Source organism: Narcine bancroftii, chromosome 10 (assembly GCF_036971445.1).
Source record: "Narcine bancroftii isolate sNarBan1 chromosome 10, sNarBan1.hap1, whole genome shotgun sequence".
Classification (NCBI taxonomy): domain Eukaryota; kingdom Metazoa; phylum Chordata; class Chondrichthyes; order Torpediniformes; family Narcinidae; genus Narcine; species Narcine bancroftii.
This window is the reverse complement of record NC_091478.1, coordinates 71,386,264-71,405,905: the sequence shown is the minus strand read 5'-3', so window position 1 is coordinate 71,405,905 and position 19,642 is coordinate 71,386,264. Positions and strand designations below refer to the sequence as shown.

Here is a 19,642-nt window from a genome sequence, read left to right as displayed (position 1 = left end):
CTTTCTTTAAGGACATATTGTGTGCTGAATGATCACTTTGAGCCCCAGTTACCAATTCGCAAACTTGAGGGTAGAAATGTATCCTCTGACACGTGGGCTGAACAAGCAAAATAGCAGCATTTACCCATTCTCCATCCTTTTTGAAATTGACTTCAAAAGATCTGAATTTCAGAACTGGACTAAATGACTATTTCACATTTAAACACATGTAACCAAGGTCAAGAATCTATTTCACAATTTTGTATTTAAAGTCTCAGCAAACGAATGAATTTCAGTCTAATCTCAAATTTGCGATTCAGCTCAGTATCAGTAGTTATGCTTTGACACCTTCATTCTAGTTTAGGGTGCCCTTTTAACTCCTTCACTGCTGAATATGCCATGTTTTTCATTTCTGCTCAGTCCCTGTTCCACACAGGTGCTATATGAATTTTTTTATTGGGATTCAGACTGCATGAAGTGAATCTCAATGGCAGCATAAAGTGAACGAGACAGTCAGTCAACAACAGTGAATTTGAGCAATGAAGTTTGCAGAATGAACTTCACTTATTGGAATTGCACCCCTTAATGTGGGAAATGTAATAACTGTTTTTGTAAATTTATTAGTTGAAGGGCTGCCTGATTTGTGTTCATCCAGGCTTGTTAATTCATCAGAATCTACCTTGGCAAATGTCAGATTATGGAGTCACCACTGTTTTGGAAATGTTTTCCCTGCTGGATGTTGATTTGGGTGTGCTAACAAGATCAGCAGTTTTCCTTTAGCAATTCAGATGATTCGATGCATCCAGCTTGGCCTCTGCAAACACCTGAACTTTTTTGGTCATAATCAGAACACAATGTGTGCTTCACGACTGGCTGAGGAGCTATTTCTCTACGTTCCAGCACAGCGGAGAAAATAAAATTAATCTTAAAATACAATAGATTTTTAAGGAGATGTGTGATGTTGAAGACAAGCATTGTTGATATGATGGGTTCAAGGCAAAATAACAGAAACATCACTGCATCCTGATATGGGTATTGGCTCTACTGATTTGTCAATTTAGAAGCATTTTCCAATGACTTGTGTACTTTGATCTATTTCTAAAATAATTGAATATAAATGATCATACAACAGCTAAGATATTTTAACAGTACAGTAATTTATTATATCTTCATGTTCAGAGGTACAATACAGAGATGGTACTGTAAATCTAAATTTTTAGCCAATATTGCATTAACAAGTCTCATACAGTAAAACAAGATAGAAGTGGGCTGATTAGAAATTACAATACCCACTGAGTTCTCATTAAATTTGTTTTCATTAGAAACATCAGATCCACCTGAAAAGAGCAGTGTACCTTCGGAAAGTACAGAGCGTAGCATGGAACCAAAGTCTTCTGTTGACCAGAGTTTAGTGAAGGATGATGCTGGGTTCCTGTGCTGGAAGAAAGGATGTAACCAGTTATTTAAGACTTCCACTGCACTTCAAGCCCACTTCAATGAGATTCATGCAAAAAGGCCCCAACTGCCAGTATCAGATCGCCATGTCTACAAATACCGCTGTAACCAGTGTAGCCTCGCCTTCAAGACCATTGAGAAACTGCAACAGCATTCCCAGTATCATGTCATCCGAGCTGCCACCATGTGCAGTTTGTGCCAGCGCAGCTTCCGAACGTTTCAAGCCCTGAAAAAGCACCTGGAGACCAGTCACCTGGAACTCAGTGAGAGTGACATTCAGCAGTTGTACAGTGGGCTCGGGGTTAATGGTGATGTTCTGGCGCTTGGTGATGCAGCTCTCAGCGAGGATCAAGCCTTGGGGGCAGATGAGGATAAAGATGAAGAGAGCGATTCAGATGAAAAGCAAAGCCCTGTTGGAAGTGACTCGGGGTCTGTGCAAGAAGACTCCGGCTCTGAGCCAAAGCGGGCACTGCCATTCAGGAAAGGCCCAAATTTCACAATGGAGAAATTCCTGGATCCCTCTCGGCCTTATAAGTGCACAGTCTGTAAGGAATCGTTTACACAAAAGAACATCTTACTTGTCCATTATAATTCTGTGTCCCACCTGCACAAGTTGAAAAGAGCACTTCAGGAATCAGCTACTGGTCAGCCGGAGCCAACTAGCAGCCCAGATAACAAGCCTTTTAAGTGTAACACGTGCAATGTGGCCTACAGCCAAAGCTCAACCCTAGAAATACATATGCGTTCAGTGTTACACCAGACCAAAGCAAGAGCAGCAAAATTAGAAGCTGCCAGCGGCAACACAGTGGGTAGCGGTGCCATTAGTAACAATAGTACAACTTTAGGATCGTCAACATCTAGTCCAACTCCAAGTGGCAATAGCAATGGGAATACTGATGTGGGTGTAAGTGGCACTGGATGTGGTGTGACATTAAGTGCTACCTCTAGCTTGGGTTTAATAAGTGGAAACCAGATTACAGCTGATTCGACGGGAACATCTGCAGTCAGCAACACTATTGCAAGCAACATGGCCACTTCTTCAGAACAAAAGGACACGAGCAAAAGGAAGATAGCAGACATGATAACATCTCGGCAACAGACACAGCAGCAGCAGGCGCAGACCCTGGCACAGGTCCAAGCACAGGCCCAAGTCCAGGCCCAGGCCCAACTACAGCAAGAACTTCAACAAACAGCTCTCTTTCAGCCTCAGCTGTTCAATCCAGCCCTGCTGCCACATTTCCCCATGACCACCGAGGCCCTATTGCAACTTCAGCAACAACAGCTGTTATTCCCTTTCTATATTCCAGGAACAGAGTTCCAGTTGAACCCAGAGATCAGCATCCCAGCATGCAGTGCCGCATTAACAATGCCTGGAACAAATACGTTGCTTGAGGATGTCAAACCCCACACTCAGAACCTGCAGCACCAATTGCTTCAACAACAAGGGCAGCAATCGTCTGTGGTGCAGCAACACACGGCTCTCCTTCAACCAAGCCAACCGCTGGAGAAGAAACCAAAAGCAGTTATGAAAGATAAGGATGGACACAAAGACAAAGACAACTCAGAAAAAAATGATGAAGGGTTGATGCCCAAGGAAATATCCTTGGAGGCACACAAATCCAAAGAAAGGAAAGACCAAACCACAGTGAGCAGCAGTGAATCGTCCTTACTCCCTCCTCGCATTCCCTCTGACGCCCGTGGTAATGCCACCAAGGCCTTGCTGGAAAACTTTGGATTTGAACTTGTCATTCAATACAATGAAAACAAACAAAAAGTTCAAAAGAAAAGTAAGAGTGGCCTGAGTGATGAGGTGGATAAGTTGGAGTGCGAGACTTGCAGCAAATTATTCTCAAATATCTTGATCCTAAAGAGCCACCAGGAGCACGTACATCAGCAGTTCTTGCCGTTTGAGGAGCTGGAGCAGTTTGCCAAACAGTATAGAGTCAATTATGATAAACTGTACCCCCTGAGGCCTCAAACACCAGAACCGCCCCCGCCTCCGCCCCCGCCCCCGCCCCCTGCCCCTGCACCAGCATCTACCGCTCAGAATCTCACAACTACTACTGCCCCACCTCACACGCCGCCTGCTATTTCAACTCCACAGCCCCCAGTGTCAATTTCTCAGCTCTCCATGCCAATGGACCTGCCAATCTTTTCACCTCTTTTGATGCAATCAATGCCTCTGCAGTCCTTACCACCACAAATGCCCTCCCAGTTAACGCCGGTGGACCCCATACCCACAGATTTGGCTCAGCTCTATCAACAACAGCTCAACCCCAACTTAATTCAACAACAGCAGAACAAAAGGCCACGAACACGTATCACAGACGAACAGCTTAAGATCCTCAGAGGGTACTTCGACATCAATAATTCCCCCAATGAGGACCAAATCAAAGAGATGTCTGACAAGTCAGGCTTGCCACAGAAAGTTATAAAGCACTGGTTTCGAAATACTCTGTTCAAAGAACGACAGCGTAACAAAGACTCTCCATACAACTTCAACAACCCACCTGTTACGTCACTCGAAGACATCAAGGTGGATTCAAAGCCATCTTCTCCAGAACCCGCCAGGGCCGAGTATTACAGAAGTAATCGGTCGACCAGGACAAGATTTACTGACTATCAGCTGCGAGTCTTGCAAGATTTCTTTGACGCCAATGCTTATCCAAAAGATGACGAATTTGAGCAGCTTTCAAATTTGCTAAACCTTCCAACTCGCGTGATCGTCGTTTGGTTTCAAAACGCACGGCAGAAGGCGCGCAAGAACTATGAGAATCAGGGCGAAGGAAAGGAGGGGGAGCGGCGAGAGCTGTCAAACGATCGTTACATTCGCACAAGTAATCTAAATTACCAGTGCAAAAAGTGCAGTTTGGTTTTTCAACGCATCTTTGACCTCATTAAACACCAAAAAAAACTGTGCTACAAAGATGAAGACGACGACGGTCAATATGACAGTCAAACAGAGGACTCCATGGACGCATCAGAGATGTTAGGTCCCTCTGCTTCATCCTGCAGCACTCCTTTAACCTCAGCTGTCTGTGGTTCATCGTCAGTGGCCACAGCAAACGTACCTTCTGTAAATCTGTCCCGCACTTCAGCTCAAAAAGAAGAAGGCCCTTCTAACCCAGAATTTTCTGAGGAAAAACCAAAGCAGCCTGAATCCCCTGATACACAGCAGCAGCATTCACAGGAGAAGCTGTTACAACCAAAACCTGAGGCACAGCAAGATCCGAAGCCACAAGTTACACAGCAGAAGGCCCCCCAGCTCCCATCACCCCAGCAGTCTCAGCCACAATGCTCTGTCTCGCAAACCATCACCAGTCCATCTCAGCTTCCTCACGTCTCCCTAAATCCACTTCACACTTCAACACCTCAGCAGCTCGGAAGCCTGCCTCCTCAAATGGTTCACTACCAGTGTGACCAGTGCAAGTTAGCATTTCCAACCTTCGACCTGTGGCAGGAGCATCAGCAGCTCCACTTCTTGTCTGGACAAAACCAGTTTGTCCATCCTCAGTTCCTAGATCGTCCAATAGAAATGCCCTTCATGCTTTTTGACCCCACTAACCCCCTGCTCGCTAGTCAACTACTTTCTGGAACTCTACCTCAGATCCCGACAAGCTCTTCTTCTTCACCTTCCACACCAAACTCTGCTATGAACACCTTGAAACGGAAACTGGAAGAAAAGGCCAGTGTTAGTCCCAGGGATAATGACAGTGGAAACAACGGGGACGAGCCTCAGAGAGATAAGCGCTTAAGGACAACTATCACCCCAGAACAATTAGAGATTCTCTATCAGAAATACCTACTTGATTCAAACCCAACACGAAAAATGTTGGATCATATTGCACATGAAGTAGGCCTCAAAAAACGGGTGGTTCAAGTTTGGTTCCAAAACACTCGTGCGAGAGAGAGAAAGGGCCAGTTTAGAGCAGTCGGACCTGCACAAGCTCATCGGCGCTGTCCATTCTGCAGAGCCCTCTTCAAGGCAAAGACAGCACTGGAAGCCCACATTCGATCTCGTCATTGGCATGAAGCTAAGCGTGCTGGCTACAGCCTGATCATGTCGACTGATGGTGATGGGGGAAACATATTGAAGGCAGACTTAATGGATTGCTCCAATTTTGCTCAGCTTTCATCATTAAACAGCGACAGTCAGTGTGCTAGTCCTTCGCCAGCGAACAAAAGTGGAGAATTCTCGCCCAAAGCTCTTCTCAGTCCATCATCTATCAAAGTGGAGGGGCTTGAAGAGTTCGATGGTCCCACAATTTCTTCAGTCAACTTGGGATATGACCAAACTCGGCTTGACAATGATGATTGCTCATCAGTCAACACAGCGATTACAGACACTACAACTGGAGATGAGGCAAATGCAGACAACGACAGTGCAACTGGGGTAATAGCTGACTCAAAACAGGCCCTCTATCAAACAGAGGGTCTCCAGAAGATGCTGCAGTCATCAATGCAGGAAAATGAAGAAAGGATATCATCGGGCTTGGTCAGTCCATCACCTAGTTATCACGCTAAGGAAATGGAGAATGAATGTACAATTGATTACAGTGAGACATCAAGCCTTGCTGATCCCTGTTCGCCCTGTCCTGGCGGAAGTAGCTCAATGTCAAGGATCACAGACAGTGAACGTCCAGGGCAGAAACGCTTCCGCACCCAGATGACAAATCTCCAGCTGAAACTGTTGAAATCCTGTTTCAATGACTATCGGACGCCAACCATGCTGGAGTGCGAGGTCTTGGGTAATGATATTGGCCTGCCAAAACGGGTCGTTCAAGTGTGGTTCCAGAATGCAAGGGCTAAGGAGAAGAAAGCCAAACTAAATATGGCAAAACATTTTGGTATTAATCAGACTACTTACGAAGGACCCAAAGCAGAATGCACTTTGTGTGGCATCAAGTATAGTGCCCGGCTCTCTGTACGAGACCATATCTTTTCTCAGCAACACATCTCCAAGGTGAAGGAGACCATTGGAAGCCAGCTGGATAAAGAAGTTGAATATATTGATCCTGCTACGGTCCGTCGGCTAATGGCTCAACAGGAACTAGACCGGATTAAAAAAGCTAATGAGGTTCTTGGTTTGGCCACACAGCCACAAACGCTTCAGCAGCAGGGTTTGTTTGATAACCCACCAGTACAAGCTCTTAATCTTCCCACTGCCTACCCAACCTTGCCAGGGATTTCGCCTGTGTTACTGCCAGGTGTGGGCACTCCTTCATCTTTAACTGGCTTCACTTCATCTAATACAGGTGGGTCGCATTAATAGTTTTAAGTTTACATATCATAGATATCTTGGTAGATTTCAATCTGATATTTGCCTACCATACAAATTTCACTTGTATCACCTGGAATCAAATCCAGCCCGACAGATAGGATGAAGGTGTCCTGTCTCCAAAGGCTGCTCGGAACAGGGTTCACACAAATTGCAGAGCATATACGTGCACAATAATAAATTGAATCAAGGTTTAGGATTTGTCTTGCAACCAAGAAAGCACTGGATTGGAGAGTTGGGGGAGGTCGAGTGGGGTATATTTTCAGGATTTTCCAGACCCACCCCCAACTCACTGCAAAGCATCTCCTTCACACGTTACCAACTTTCAGTTTTATTGCATGTTCAAACAATAAGGTTGCCACTTCGGTTCTCATAAAATAAGAGCCATATTTATTGAGTAATCTTTCCACCATCTTGTGAAAGCAGCACCTAACTATCTCACAGACTCATCATTCTTTTTGATTCAGCAGATCTGGATACGGACTTTTTAAAAATTTGATAAAATCAAGACTCCTGACACTTACTTCGAACAGGGTCAAATTAGCAGCAGAACCATTTTTTAAAACTGTTCATATCATTAGAAAAAAATCTGATTAATATTATAGAATAGACGAGGTTGCAAAGAAGAAAATCTTTTGATAAAGCCTTGTAATCCTTTTTATATTCCAAATTGATTTTTTATGGTTTTAGAAAATGGCATTCAAAGAAATATTGCCTTAGGTTATATTGAATTAGACATATAATCTGTTCCTGTATCTAAAATAGTTATTACCCTGCATATTTTTCTGTGTACAGTGATATAAGGCATTTTTATAAATGCATTCATTAAGAGAATTACTTTATGTGGTTGGTTCCTTATTGTTTGACGTGTTCTATGCACTAATATACTATCTCCCCAATATATCATTTTACTATTGACTTTCTATATATTCAGTGGGTTATGCCTATTTGAGCACACGGTACAGCTACATTCCATGTTCATTTTTTTTTTCAATTTAGACATACAGCACAGTAACAGGCCATTTCGGCCCATGGGTCCGTGCTGCCCAATTTACATCCCATTAACATACACCCCTGGTACAATTTGAACGGTGAGAGGAAATCGGAACCCCAGAGAAAACCCACGGGACTCAAACCCCAGTCCGAACCCACTCACTGGCGCTGTAAAGGCGTTGTGCTAACCACTACACCAAACGTGCCGCCCACACAACGTCACACAAGCTGGCACCAAACTGCTGATGATAAAGTGCTTCGTGTATTCCACATTTTCTGCCAGTGTCCTGTTTACATTTTTTTTGTGTGGCTTCTGGTCTGTAGTTTTTCTCTGTTCACTAATAGCTACTTGCGCTGTGATGAACATCCAGCAAAATATTCAACATTAGGTCTGAAAAGATCTCAATTATCTTCTGGTTGCAATTTAAAATACAAATTTATAAAATAATATGTATAATGTAGTTGGGGCTGGCATTTGATTTCTGGCCATATTATACTTCACTCATAGGACTGGAAAGAAATTTTGCTGCATTGTTTGGCATCCTATTTTCACCATCACAGACCAGCTCGGCCAAGCTCCTGGCTTTATATTCCAACAATGATCATTAAAGTTTAGGAGCAGAATATCAACCAATTCCTCTCCATGACTAAGATACACAAATATGTGAGATGAACAAATCCAGCACAAACCATTGTTCACTCAATGACTTTGCTCCTGAGCCTGCAAAATTGTAAAAAAAGGTTTACAGCATGGTAGAAGCTGATACCGGCCATTGAAGCCCATGCTCCCCAATTACATGCAATTAACCTACAGCTCTGTACATTTTGGAGGGTGGAAGGAAAACAGAGCACCCAAGGAAAAACCCATGCAGGTCACGGGCAGAACGTACAAACTCCTTACAGACAGCGCCAAATTCAAACCCAGGTCGCCAATTAAGCCCAGATAAAATTTTCCGTTAGATTATAATCTGAACTCCCAAATTTATACAACTACTTGCAGCCTGTGTTAGTTCAAATTTGTTAGTGGCAATAATTTGGGTGCACCTACCGGAATAATATCACTTGAAAGTTCCTTTCCAGCGGAAAGGATTCTTGATATCGCCAAGACTTTCTCAGAGAATCATTGAGTAAGAACTGAATACTTCACTGGACCTGAAATTTGTGCAAGGTCGAATCTGGAGGACTAGTCACAAAGTGAAGGACTTGTTCCAACCAAATACTGTTTCAGAAGCTGGCAGTGGGGCTTAGAACCGTTCACCAGTCAGTAGCTAAGTAGCAAAATAAGTGAGGGTGTGAGGCAGTGTCACGATATTGGATTGCAAGACAGTATTGATTAAGAAAGTTACAATATGCGGTATCATTGCTGACTGAATGAAAAGGGGATAATGAAATCGACGGCATAGGATGAGCTGCAATTACTTGTGGAAGCAAGCAAATGTTGATACATTTCTTGTTTAGTTCTGCTCAGTTGTTGACAGTCATTTATTTTATTGCTGAAAGTTAGCTCAAGAATCTAAATGGTCTCATTGGAATGCTAATCAAACTGCAAGTTATACCCAAAAAAAATTTTAAATATTCTGCGATCGTATAATAAATTGAAAAATGTATCTTTGTATGCCTCAAGTATGATGTGGGCCTGCAAGAGTTTATGTTTCTTCTGCTTTTTATTTATTTTTAGCTTTAACTTCTCCTAAATCTAACCTTTTGGGCATTCCTGCTTCAACTGTACCTTCCCCTGGCCTTCCTACCACTGGACCGCCTAGCAAGCAAGCTCCATCGACATCCCAGGCGCCAACACAGGCCACCACTACAGCTCCACGTCCAACACCAACTACCCAGCAACAGCCACCCGAACAGCGTAAAATCAAAGAGAACGAGAGGGCAAAAGAAAAGGAAAAAGACAAAGTCGACCCTGCGCCCACACCAAACAAGGAGAAGAATGATAACAGCTCAAGCACATCAGTACCTCTTCCTGGCATGGAGTATGTGGTGGACCCAGCTCAACTTCAGGCTCTGCAGACTGCACTGGCTTCTGATCCGACCGCCCTGCTCACCAGCCAGTTCTTGCCATACTTTGTGCCCGGCTTTTCTCCGTATTATGCCCCGCAAATTCCTGGAGCCCTTCAAGGAGGATACCTGCAGCCGATGTATGGGATGGAGGGTCTCTTTCCTTACAACCCAGCTTTGTCCCAAGCTCTGATGGGGCTGTCTCCAGGGTCTTTGCTGCAGCAATATCAGCAATATCAACAGAGTCTGCAAGACGCCCTCCAACAGCAGCAAAGACAGTTGCAACTCCAGCAACAGTTGCAACTCCAGCAGCAGCAACTCCAGCAGCCGCCAAAGCAGCAGCCGAAACCGAGCCAAGTCCCCACCCCACAACTAACGGTTTCCCCAGACAAAGAATCCGCCAAAGAATCTACCAAAACAGAAGAGCAAGCCAGTGTTCCCAGAGAACCATCCCTTCCAAAACCTGAAGAACGACAACAAACAGAAAGCAAAAGTACGGACTCGCTTGATCTGTTCATTGATCCAAAGGTGCAGTACAAGTTGGTCTGCCGCAAGTGTCAGATGGTCTTCACTGATGAAGAGACAGCCATGAGCCACCTGCAGTCAATATGCTTCTTCGGTCAGTCTGTGACAAGTCTGCAAGAGATGGTGCTTCGTGTCCCCACCAGCACCTACCAATGCCTGGCCTGTGATACCACACTGAGCGGGGATGAAGCTCTAAGTCAACATCTCGAGTCAACCTTGCACAAACACAGAACAATCAAACGAGCAGCAAGATACGCCAAAGAGCACGCTAGTTTATTACCTCACTCAGCCTGCTTCCCCGATCCTAACACCGCATCTACCTCGCAGTCTGCCACTCACTCTAACGACAGCCCCTCCTCCAGCCTGTCCGCCCACGTCTCCATCAAATCTTGGCCTAACATTCTTTCCCGAGCCTCAGTCAGGAAGCCCTCTTCTTTACCTTCTCTCTCCTCATCTTCAACAGTTACCTCAAGTTCATGCAGCACCTCAGGGGTTCAGACCTCTATACCAACAGACGGCTATTCAGATGACTCTGACAGTGAGCTCAGCCAGAAGTCAGATGGCCTGGATTGCCCGCTGGAGGGTCCAAATGACCCCAGCTGCCGCAGAGACAGTAGTCTGACTAGTGTAGGAATGGACACCTTCAGATTGTAAGCTTGAAGATGGACAATATGATTAATAAAAAAAAAACAAACCAATTTCAAAAAAGACTAACTGCAATTCCAAAGCTTCTAACCAAAAAAATAAAATCTTTCAGGATTGTTGTCTCATATTGATATGCTGGCAACATCTAAACCTGTTACACTGGTTGCTAGAAGGTACTATGGTTAGCTGAGCAAAATGACAGAAACCAGAAAGCAATGAACTGCCTCCATGTAATTACAATGGTCTTGGAACCTTTATTTCCCCAGTGCAAATATGTCCTAAGTTGAGATAGCACAGCAGATGTCAGCATGTACCTTATGGGATGACAATCCACCATTTACAGTTTAGATTTCTTGCTATGTAAGCATTCGGATACCAATGGCTAGCTAAAAAAAATGTAATGTCTTGTATTCTCAGGTCAATAGCTCACACCTTGTTCTGTTTTCTGAATCATATTTTGCTTTTGTTTATTTTATTTTCTGTTTTTATTTTTTTGTTCCAGAAGAAGATTTTTTTTTCCAAACCTGGCAGAAAGTATTCAAAGTGTTGAAACACATCTTAACTGGGGATTTACAAAGAATAGCTCTTCTGCTATATAATCTGAGGGATAATTGAGCACTCCCATTGCCACCAAAACACAAGAGTGTTGAGGACTTGTAACTGAGATAACAATGAGTTTAAAAGAAAAACTAACTTTCTGTATTTATGATAGATATGAACATTTTGGTGTTGAGTAGTTTGTTGCATTGGAAATGACCTAAACAGTATGGTAGATTGAAAACCTTTGTGTACATTAGCTTTTGTATTGTCCAACAGAAAGCTCTTCATTTTGATGTTGTCTTGTTCATTCCAGTAGGGTAGATTTGAATCAAGTTACTGGTCTATGCTTTTCTGTCGTATTCCTTCCATCCCCACCTTTCCCGTCCCACCTTGACACCTTCCTTAATGCTCACCTTCCTCTCTGAAGGTGGTTTGCTCTAGTTTTATAGAAGGAAGAAAATAAAAGTAAATTTAAACATTTTTTTGTGGATAGGGTCCTTTTGAATTTTTTTGTGATCCTTTAAGGAACATGATGATTATTTACCTGTGTCTGTAACCTTTGTGCACTTACCTCTCTGCTTTTGTAGATGCTGTGGAATTTTTTCCTATGAAGCAGACATTTGTTTTTTTTTTCGTGTCGTGTGACAGCAGTTTGACTTTTTTTGGGGGGGGGGGGTGGAAATTAATTATTTTTTTTCTTTGACACAAGAGAAAAAAATTCTTGCGCTTTAACAAAATCCAAAGACATACACTTTCACCATCGGTGCATAACGGTGAAAAGAGGCATCTTTATACTTGAGAATTTGTTCTTCTGATTTAATAAAAATTTAACAAAAAAAGGAATGGTAATATCCAGGTCACTGCCATTGCTTCTTCTGCAAGCAAAGGAATGACTGAAGACAAAACAAATAAAAATACCAAAAAAAAACTTTTTACTTAAAGGTTTGTCCTTGTATTGTGGAATAAGTGCAGTGGTGGTTAGAAGACACTGCTCCTACCAAGGATATCAGATAGTGATCTTTTAAAAAAAAATGTCTTTGTTATTTGGGCACTTGTTATGTACATCTCTGTAGTCACATTAATGTCAAAAAAAATTCATTACTCGCATAAAAAGGTCTGAACTCTTTTTGAAAAAAAATCTTTTTTTGCTGCAAATGTTGTAGTCACACAGTAGATGCTTGCTTATATCTTGCTTTTTTGCGAAGCTTTACTGGAAACCAATAAATCAGTTTTAGCCCCTGTTTTTTTGATATTCCTTTCTTCATCTTTCTGTTGCAAGTGGAACATTTTTAGACTGTGAATACACCTTTCCATGGTTCAGTTTGGTTGATGCTTTGACTCGTCAAAAGCCAACAAAATTGCAGAACTCCAGTTCATTCCAAACTATCGACTTGGAGTTTGTTGCAGGGACTGATATTTTGTTTTAAAATCTTTTTAATTTTATTTGAAGTAGTCAATAAGCTGTTGTACATATTCATAATCAGGCTTGTGCACAGTGCGAAAGTGATTTTTTTTGTAATAATAACATGCAGATAGTATAACTCTTTGGTTTCAGAAGGAACAGAAGTTTAAATTACATTGAAAAGTAGGCCTATTTTACATAAAGATATCAGATAACGTTCAAAAATGGAAAATTCAAATTGTTTTCTAAATGAGGTTAAGAAAAGAATAGCTCCCACAAGATGAAAAATTTTATTCCAAGGTTGTACAGTTTTTGTTTTGTTTTGATGTGATTCTATGAAATATATTCCGCATTTAACTGTTAATTTGTATGTTAGTATGTTCTGTATCATATATAATTTTCTTCATTAACTGTTAACATTTTAACACTAGCATTATATTTTAAATACTGGTTTGTTTTATGTTTTTTATCTTTATATACAATGACATGGCCTCTTAAGGTGCAATTTTCTGGTTTGTATTTTCTTGGAACTCTGACCTTTGTTTCCAAAGTCTGTTCAGTAGCACTTGTACTCTACCATTTACAAAGACTAATAATTGTGTGGGTCAGGCTACCCAAGTTTTACAGTTAAACGTAGCAAGACGTACAGGTGAAAAGTGGACGGAACATATTTGCATCTAAAGGCACCACCAGTACTGAAACACGGAGCTGGAAAAGCACTGAGCAGTTTTTTGAAAAAAATTATTTAACTATATATGAATGTGGCCAAAGCTTTAAGCAATGAGAATGGTGCCGCATTAAAAGTGTCCATTTTTTTGTGGCATGGGAAAAAGAATAAGACAGGAGAAGCATTAACACAAGTCAGCATACTTGATGTATCTAAGTTCTTGGACAATAAAGAAGATTATTGTCGTTTTTGTGGAGAAACTGCCCACTGTGAACAGCATTGACTTTTACATCTTGGGCAGCTTTGGAAACATTACCCTGAGGTGAAAGAGGTATCTCCAGCCTTGCAATGTACAAAAAAAAGAGCAAGTTAAACCAAAAATGATGTTCTTGATGTTTTTTCTATAATGTAGTCTTGTTAGTTTTTTTGTTACTGTAACAACGAAAAAAATTTCAACTGTACCAAAATCATGGAAACTAACAACCACGTGGATTTCGAACTTTAAAAAATTTTGTCACAAACCTTGTTGTCATAGTTAAGTTGATTGTAGATGGTAATTGAATATACTCCTTTGAAAATACTTCATCAAGTATGTTTCTTGCTCATTGTGATACATTAAAAAAAAACCAGTATGAGCAAAATTTGGTGTATGGCTACGTTATTCAAACACAGACCTCCCCATTACGTACGCTTCATTCGACCTGGTCTAATCAGCTACTTTGGACAGTATTCTCCAACTCTATTCCAGGGAGCAAGAAATGCTTGGATGCAGCAGTACGATGTCCAGATAGATGGTCTTTCACTTCATGGTGGAAATCGTAACATTGCATGACATATTTGACATCCTAAGACAAGACTGCACAGTATACACAACCTATCTTTGCAAATGCAGCATTCAATTTCCACCCACCACACTCCAGTTTACATTCATAGTGGCTGAGACTACAATATTAGCAGTCATTCTGAACCATTCTCCAAATGAATCTGGGAAGACTCTGAACACTAAAACAAGATTCTTCAATAAGCTGGGCAGATGGACCATCTACTGCAAAGCCCAAAACCCAAGTAGAGGTTAGCCAGATGTGGTCTTCCACCATTTGATTTGATGGCTGGCCCGACACCCTGGCTTTATTGCTGCTATCACGTTAAACATTTAAAATAATAAAACCAATACCAAAGTAGAAATTTCAGGCATATTGCAAGAAAAGGGGTTATGTCTTTTTTATAGTATATTAACCTCTGGATTTCAAATTAGTTTGACTATTTGCAGCTCAGAAATTCTTTTGTAAGAATCACTGCAATAAAATGGAACTTGACAGGGCAGACATAGTTTTATAAGCTTTACTGGGGAGAAAGTTCCATTTATGCCAAAATCAGGAAGAAAATTGAATTGGTTTAATGACACAGGCATGCAATAAATTTTCATGTTAAGTTTTGCTGCCGTTAATAACTTGTGGTTTTTAAGGGCAATTCTTCATTGCAGATCAGGCATCAGTGGAAATTAGTTGTACATCAAACTTAGCCATGCTTTACAGTGGCGATGGCAGAGCCCAATGCAGCTAAACACCACCATTCTGATTCTCACATAATGAAAATCAAGAAAGATGAAAGAGATGTTGTTCTCAAAAGGTCTTAAGGAAGTTGCCCCCCCACCACCCCTCAGCCAAACAAATGAATTATGTTAAAAAGCATTGTACCCTGGACCCATCTGTCATGCCAGATGAAGAATAATGGCCTGAGCAGGACTGCTAAGGTAAGGAATTCTCAATCCTGGAATCAAAGCATTCTCACACCATTTCTACTCAGGTCTGGGGCATTCCTCTCCAATTACAACAACACATTTTTCTATAGTTTCCCCCCCTCCCCTGCACCTTGTCCATGCTGCACCCTCACCTAACCATGCTATCTTTCTCATATCATCAGTACTCTAACCAGCTCAATGACATCCTCACCCCTTCATCGGGCCACACACACACACACACATAATCGCCCTTTCTGCGATCCAAAGAGGAGCAGGGTTGGAGATTCATGGCACCAACGTCTGTTTCCAATCCTCATTAGGAAAAAATAACAATAAAAATTGGGAGGTGGTGGGGGGTGGGGGGTGCGGGAGAAGACTATCAAAGCTACTGGAGGAACTCTCCATTGATTTTGGCCATCTTAACCCAACTCTCAGTTTTAATTGAAATGCCTCTCACACAAACGTGTAGCTGCCATTGCTTGACCCTAGCAGTCCACACCATCAGCATTTAACCCTTGTTCCTCTCTTCCTTTTCCAGGTCCATCAGAAGTCATGGGCAACCAGAAGGAATGGAGTCTTCCTAGACAGAAGCAGCCTCTAGATATGTTCTTGCCAGTAGCAGCATTATAATCAACACTAAAATGGTTGGTCAACCAGAGTGAGTGAAATGAGAGTGACAGAGAAAGGTGGAGGCATTCAGGAGTCTGGAGATAGTGAAATGTGAAGCAGCAAACAGTCTGCTGGGGGAAACTCAGTGGGTCGAGCAGACAATTCTTTTTATTTCATATTGTTTATTGTTTTAGAGCAGCCATTCTCAACGCTTTTTTGGCTATGCTTCCCAACATGCAGTACGGTAACGGACCCTTTCGGGCCACGAGCCAATGCCGCCCAATTATACCCAATTGACCTACACTCCCCAGTACGTTTTGAAGGGTGGGAGGAAACCAGAGCCCCAGGGAAAACCCGTGGAGAACATACAAAGGATCTCCATGATCAAAGTTTATTTAGTTTCTTCCATACTTCTCATCTGCCAACTACATAAAAAACATTCAAAATATTTAATGATTTCAGTCTGTGGCCACTCCCCTCCCCCCACCCCCTTAAATGTGCTGTGGCTCCCATTGAGAATGGTTGCTTTTGGGAAAAGTGTATGGGTGTTAATCTGTCAAACAGCAAACTTGTTCACAATGGAGACACAAGTAAATACTGATGCTGGAGTGAAAATAAAACCAACTGCTGAAAGACAGGCAGCATCTGTGGAGCCAAAGGGATGGTTAATGTTTTGGTCGAGACCCTAGATCAGGATTGAGAGTGTAAATGGAAGATAATTAACATAAAGAGGTGAAAGTCTGAAACAGGGATCTGTTATGTAATAGGCGGGACCAGGTGTGGTGGGAGATGATGGGCAGATGTAGTCATGAGGTGGAAGGTGTAGTTTTACAATGAAGGCTAGACGTTTGCAGAGGCCAAGTCGTTAAGGCAGAGATTGATAGGTTCTTGATTAGCCAGAGCATCAAAGGTTATGGGCAGTGGGCTGAGTGGGAAAATGGATCAGCTCATGATTGAATGGCAGGGCTGAATAGCCTTTTCCTGCTCCTATGTCCTAGGTTGGAAACAGATAAGGAAAAAAATGGACAGATGGAGCCAGGTAGACACGGATACTCAAAGGTGAAAAGTGGAAGCAGATATGATCGAAATAATGAGCAGATGGAGGAAGGGAGAGGAAAGCTCAGCCATGCAGAAAACCCCCAGGTGATGGGGTGATGGGGAGATGGAACCTCTTCCTCCGAGTGGCATAGCCAGTAGAGCTGTTATCTCCTAGCTCCAGCAACCTTGGTCAATCCTGTCCACTGATGCTGCCTGTGCGGAGTTTGCATGTCTCGTTGTGGTGTTACGGGGTTTTTAACCCCCAGATGCTTTCCCACATCAACTGTCCATTTCCTCTCCATGAATGCTGCCTGATCTGCTGATCAACCAGCTGTTTGATTCTACCTTATCAATGTGTTCTTGGTTTTCAGCTTACTCATATGATGCCAATGGTGGTAGCTGTTTGCTCAATAACCCTCAAGTAGCAAACACAGTCAAAGTGAGGACTACCTTTCCAAAAACTTGCATTTGGATCAGTGCAGACTAACTCTGCTGTGTGCGCCACACAAGACCACGTTTCTTCTTTGCTCCTTAGAGGTTCTGAAATATGAGAGGGAACCTCACAGAAGCATTGAAAATGTAGAAAGGCTTGGACGTAGTAAATGTGGTGAAGTTGTTTCCCATGGTAAGGGAGTCTGGGACAAAAAGGTGGAAGGGCACTCATTTTAAAGTAATTTCTTTTGCCAGAGAGAGGTGAACCTCTGGAATTTGCTACCACGGGAGGCTGTGGGGGGCCAGGTCATTGGGTGCATTTAAGGCTGTGATTGCTAGGTATCTGAATAGTCAGGGTAACAAGAGTTATGAGGAGAAGGTAGGGGAGTGGCGGTGAATGGGAGGATGGATCACCTCATGATGGAATGGCAGAGCAAACTCGATGGGCCGAATGTGGTCTTAAATTTATCCACTTCAGAAGTCAAGAGTAGTTCCATCATCAAAACTGAGATCATTCAATTTTTATGGAATACAATTTATGCCAGAAAGGAGCATTTGATTGCACTGTCGGACTACCAAATGAAGATGTACAAGATAACTGTCACCTACACAGGTAGGCATACATGTTCAAGAACTTGCATAAGTTATTCTGTATACTTCCTCCACCAACCCTTTCACACTCCTATGGCGACATAGAGAACTCATCCAACTCGATCCCACCTTTCCTTGCAAACAAGTTCCAGGCAATGACAAAAGCTGGTCGTTACTTTAAGATAAAGTTCCTTTAAGATACTTTAAGAGCAAGTTCCTGAGGTCAGAGCTACAAGGAAAGAAGCAGCTTATGTGGTAACGGAAGGCTAATATACCAATAGTAACGGAGTGGTGTTATTCAAAAGAGGGCAGTAGTTGGGAAATGGTGATAATGAATGCCCATTTTTAAAGGAAGAGCTTTCGGGAACAGCATTACTGGAATTACTAATGTCAAATTTGCTGTTGGGCAATTGGAAAATGTGAATTTCAAGGCCAAAGGAACTAACGCCCCTCGTGGGTATAGACGCTGAACAACTATTTGGGAGCCTTTAACAATAAGCCAGTAATGCAGTGTGTGCTAGCTTCAACCATCTGCTTCAAAACAGGCAAGGCACCACGCTTTTTTTGGCACTTGATTTCAAACATTTACGTTGGATTATTCAGATACTTCTGGCTAGGGAACAATTATATGTTAATGGAACCAGAGGCAATTTGTATGGAGATTTGGATGTAGAACTTCTCCAATCATTGAATTGGTGTCTTCAACCAAGTCAGACAGTGATGGGATAGACACATCAGAAATGAGAGGGATGTGGTGGAATGTTTTGTTTGAAGATTCAGAAGCCAAGTCCACATAAAGCTGGTAAATTGCTTGACAATTTTTTTAAAAGTGGATTTTTGAATTTGAGATTAAGGTTGGGTCGTCAGCATTTGAACCCATAAAACAGATTAATTGTGGAGTCCAATGCTGCTGGATCAGGAATATTTCTTGGAACACATCATAATCAGTGATGTTCATCATAAATAAGTCAATTTAGTCTCAGTTCACAACTCACACTGCAGTCAGGACCAGAAGCTGTCCCTCCAGTTCTCTTTACACTGCTAGAACCATAGAAACATAAAACATTACAGCACAGAAAACAGGCCATTTGGTCCTTCTAGTCTGTGCCAAACTATTATTCTGCCTAGTCCCACTGATCTGTACCCAGTCCATAACCCTCTCATCTATGTGCCTGACCAAATTTTTATTCATTATTAAAAATGAGCCCATATTCCCCACTTCAGCTGCAGCTCATTCCAGGCTCCCACTACTCTCTGTGTGATGAAGTTCCCCCAAATGTTCCCCTTAAACTTTTCCTCTTTCACCCTTAACCCATGTTATCTGGCTTGCATCTCATGTAACCTCAGTGGAAAAAGCCTACTTGCATTTATTCTGTCTATACCCCTCATATTGTGTGTACCTCCATCAAATCTCCCCTCATTCTTCTCTGGTCCAGGGAACATACCTGGCAAGACTCTTAACCATGCTGTTCAACAGTAAGCTCGGAGCACAGAAATCCACACAGCGGTCTTTGAAAAGACCGGTCTTAGTAGGAAGAATTAATGCCATTTTAAAATTTAAAATGGCTCCCGAGTACTTTGCAGGTTTAAGGCCACAATGGATTTGCTCTCCATGTGGTGTCAAACCAAAATGATGGGCCATTACCATCTCCAGGGAGTCTCATTCTACCTCTGATTAAAGTACATTTCAAGGAGAGTTATTACCAGTTTACCGTCAATGAGAAAATGAAATTTCTTCAC

The 19,642-nt window shown here is 42.3% G+C and overlaps 1 protein-coding gene across 2 annotated transcripts in view; it reads left to right on the top strand.

The window, feature by feature from the left end:
• zfhx3b (zinc finger homeobox 3b) overlaps positions 1 to 14,122 on the top strand; it is a 524,157-nt gene extending 510,035 nt beyond the window's left edge. For both annotated transcript variants that reach the window (XM_069901315.1, XM_069901314.1), the window contains 2 exons: positions 1,302 to 6,689; positions 9,384 to 14,122. In XM_069901315.1, the coding sequence (XP_069757416.1) occupies positions 1,302 to 6,689; positions 9,384 to 10,891 (6,896 nt within the window). In that variant the 3' untranslated portion in view covers positions 10,892 to 14,122. The remainder of the gene's footprint in view (positions 1 to 1,301; positions 6,690 to 9,383) is intronic.
• The last annotated feature ends 5,520 nt before the right edge of the window (positions 14,123 to 19,642 follow it).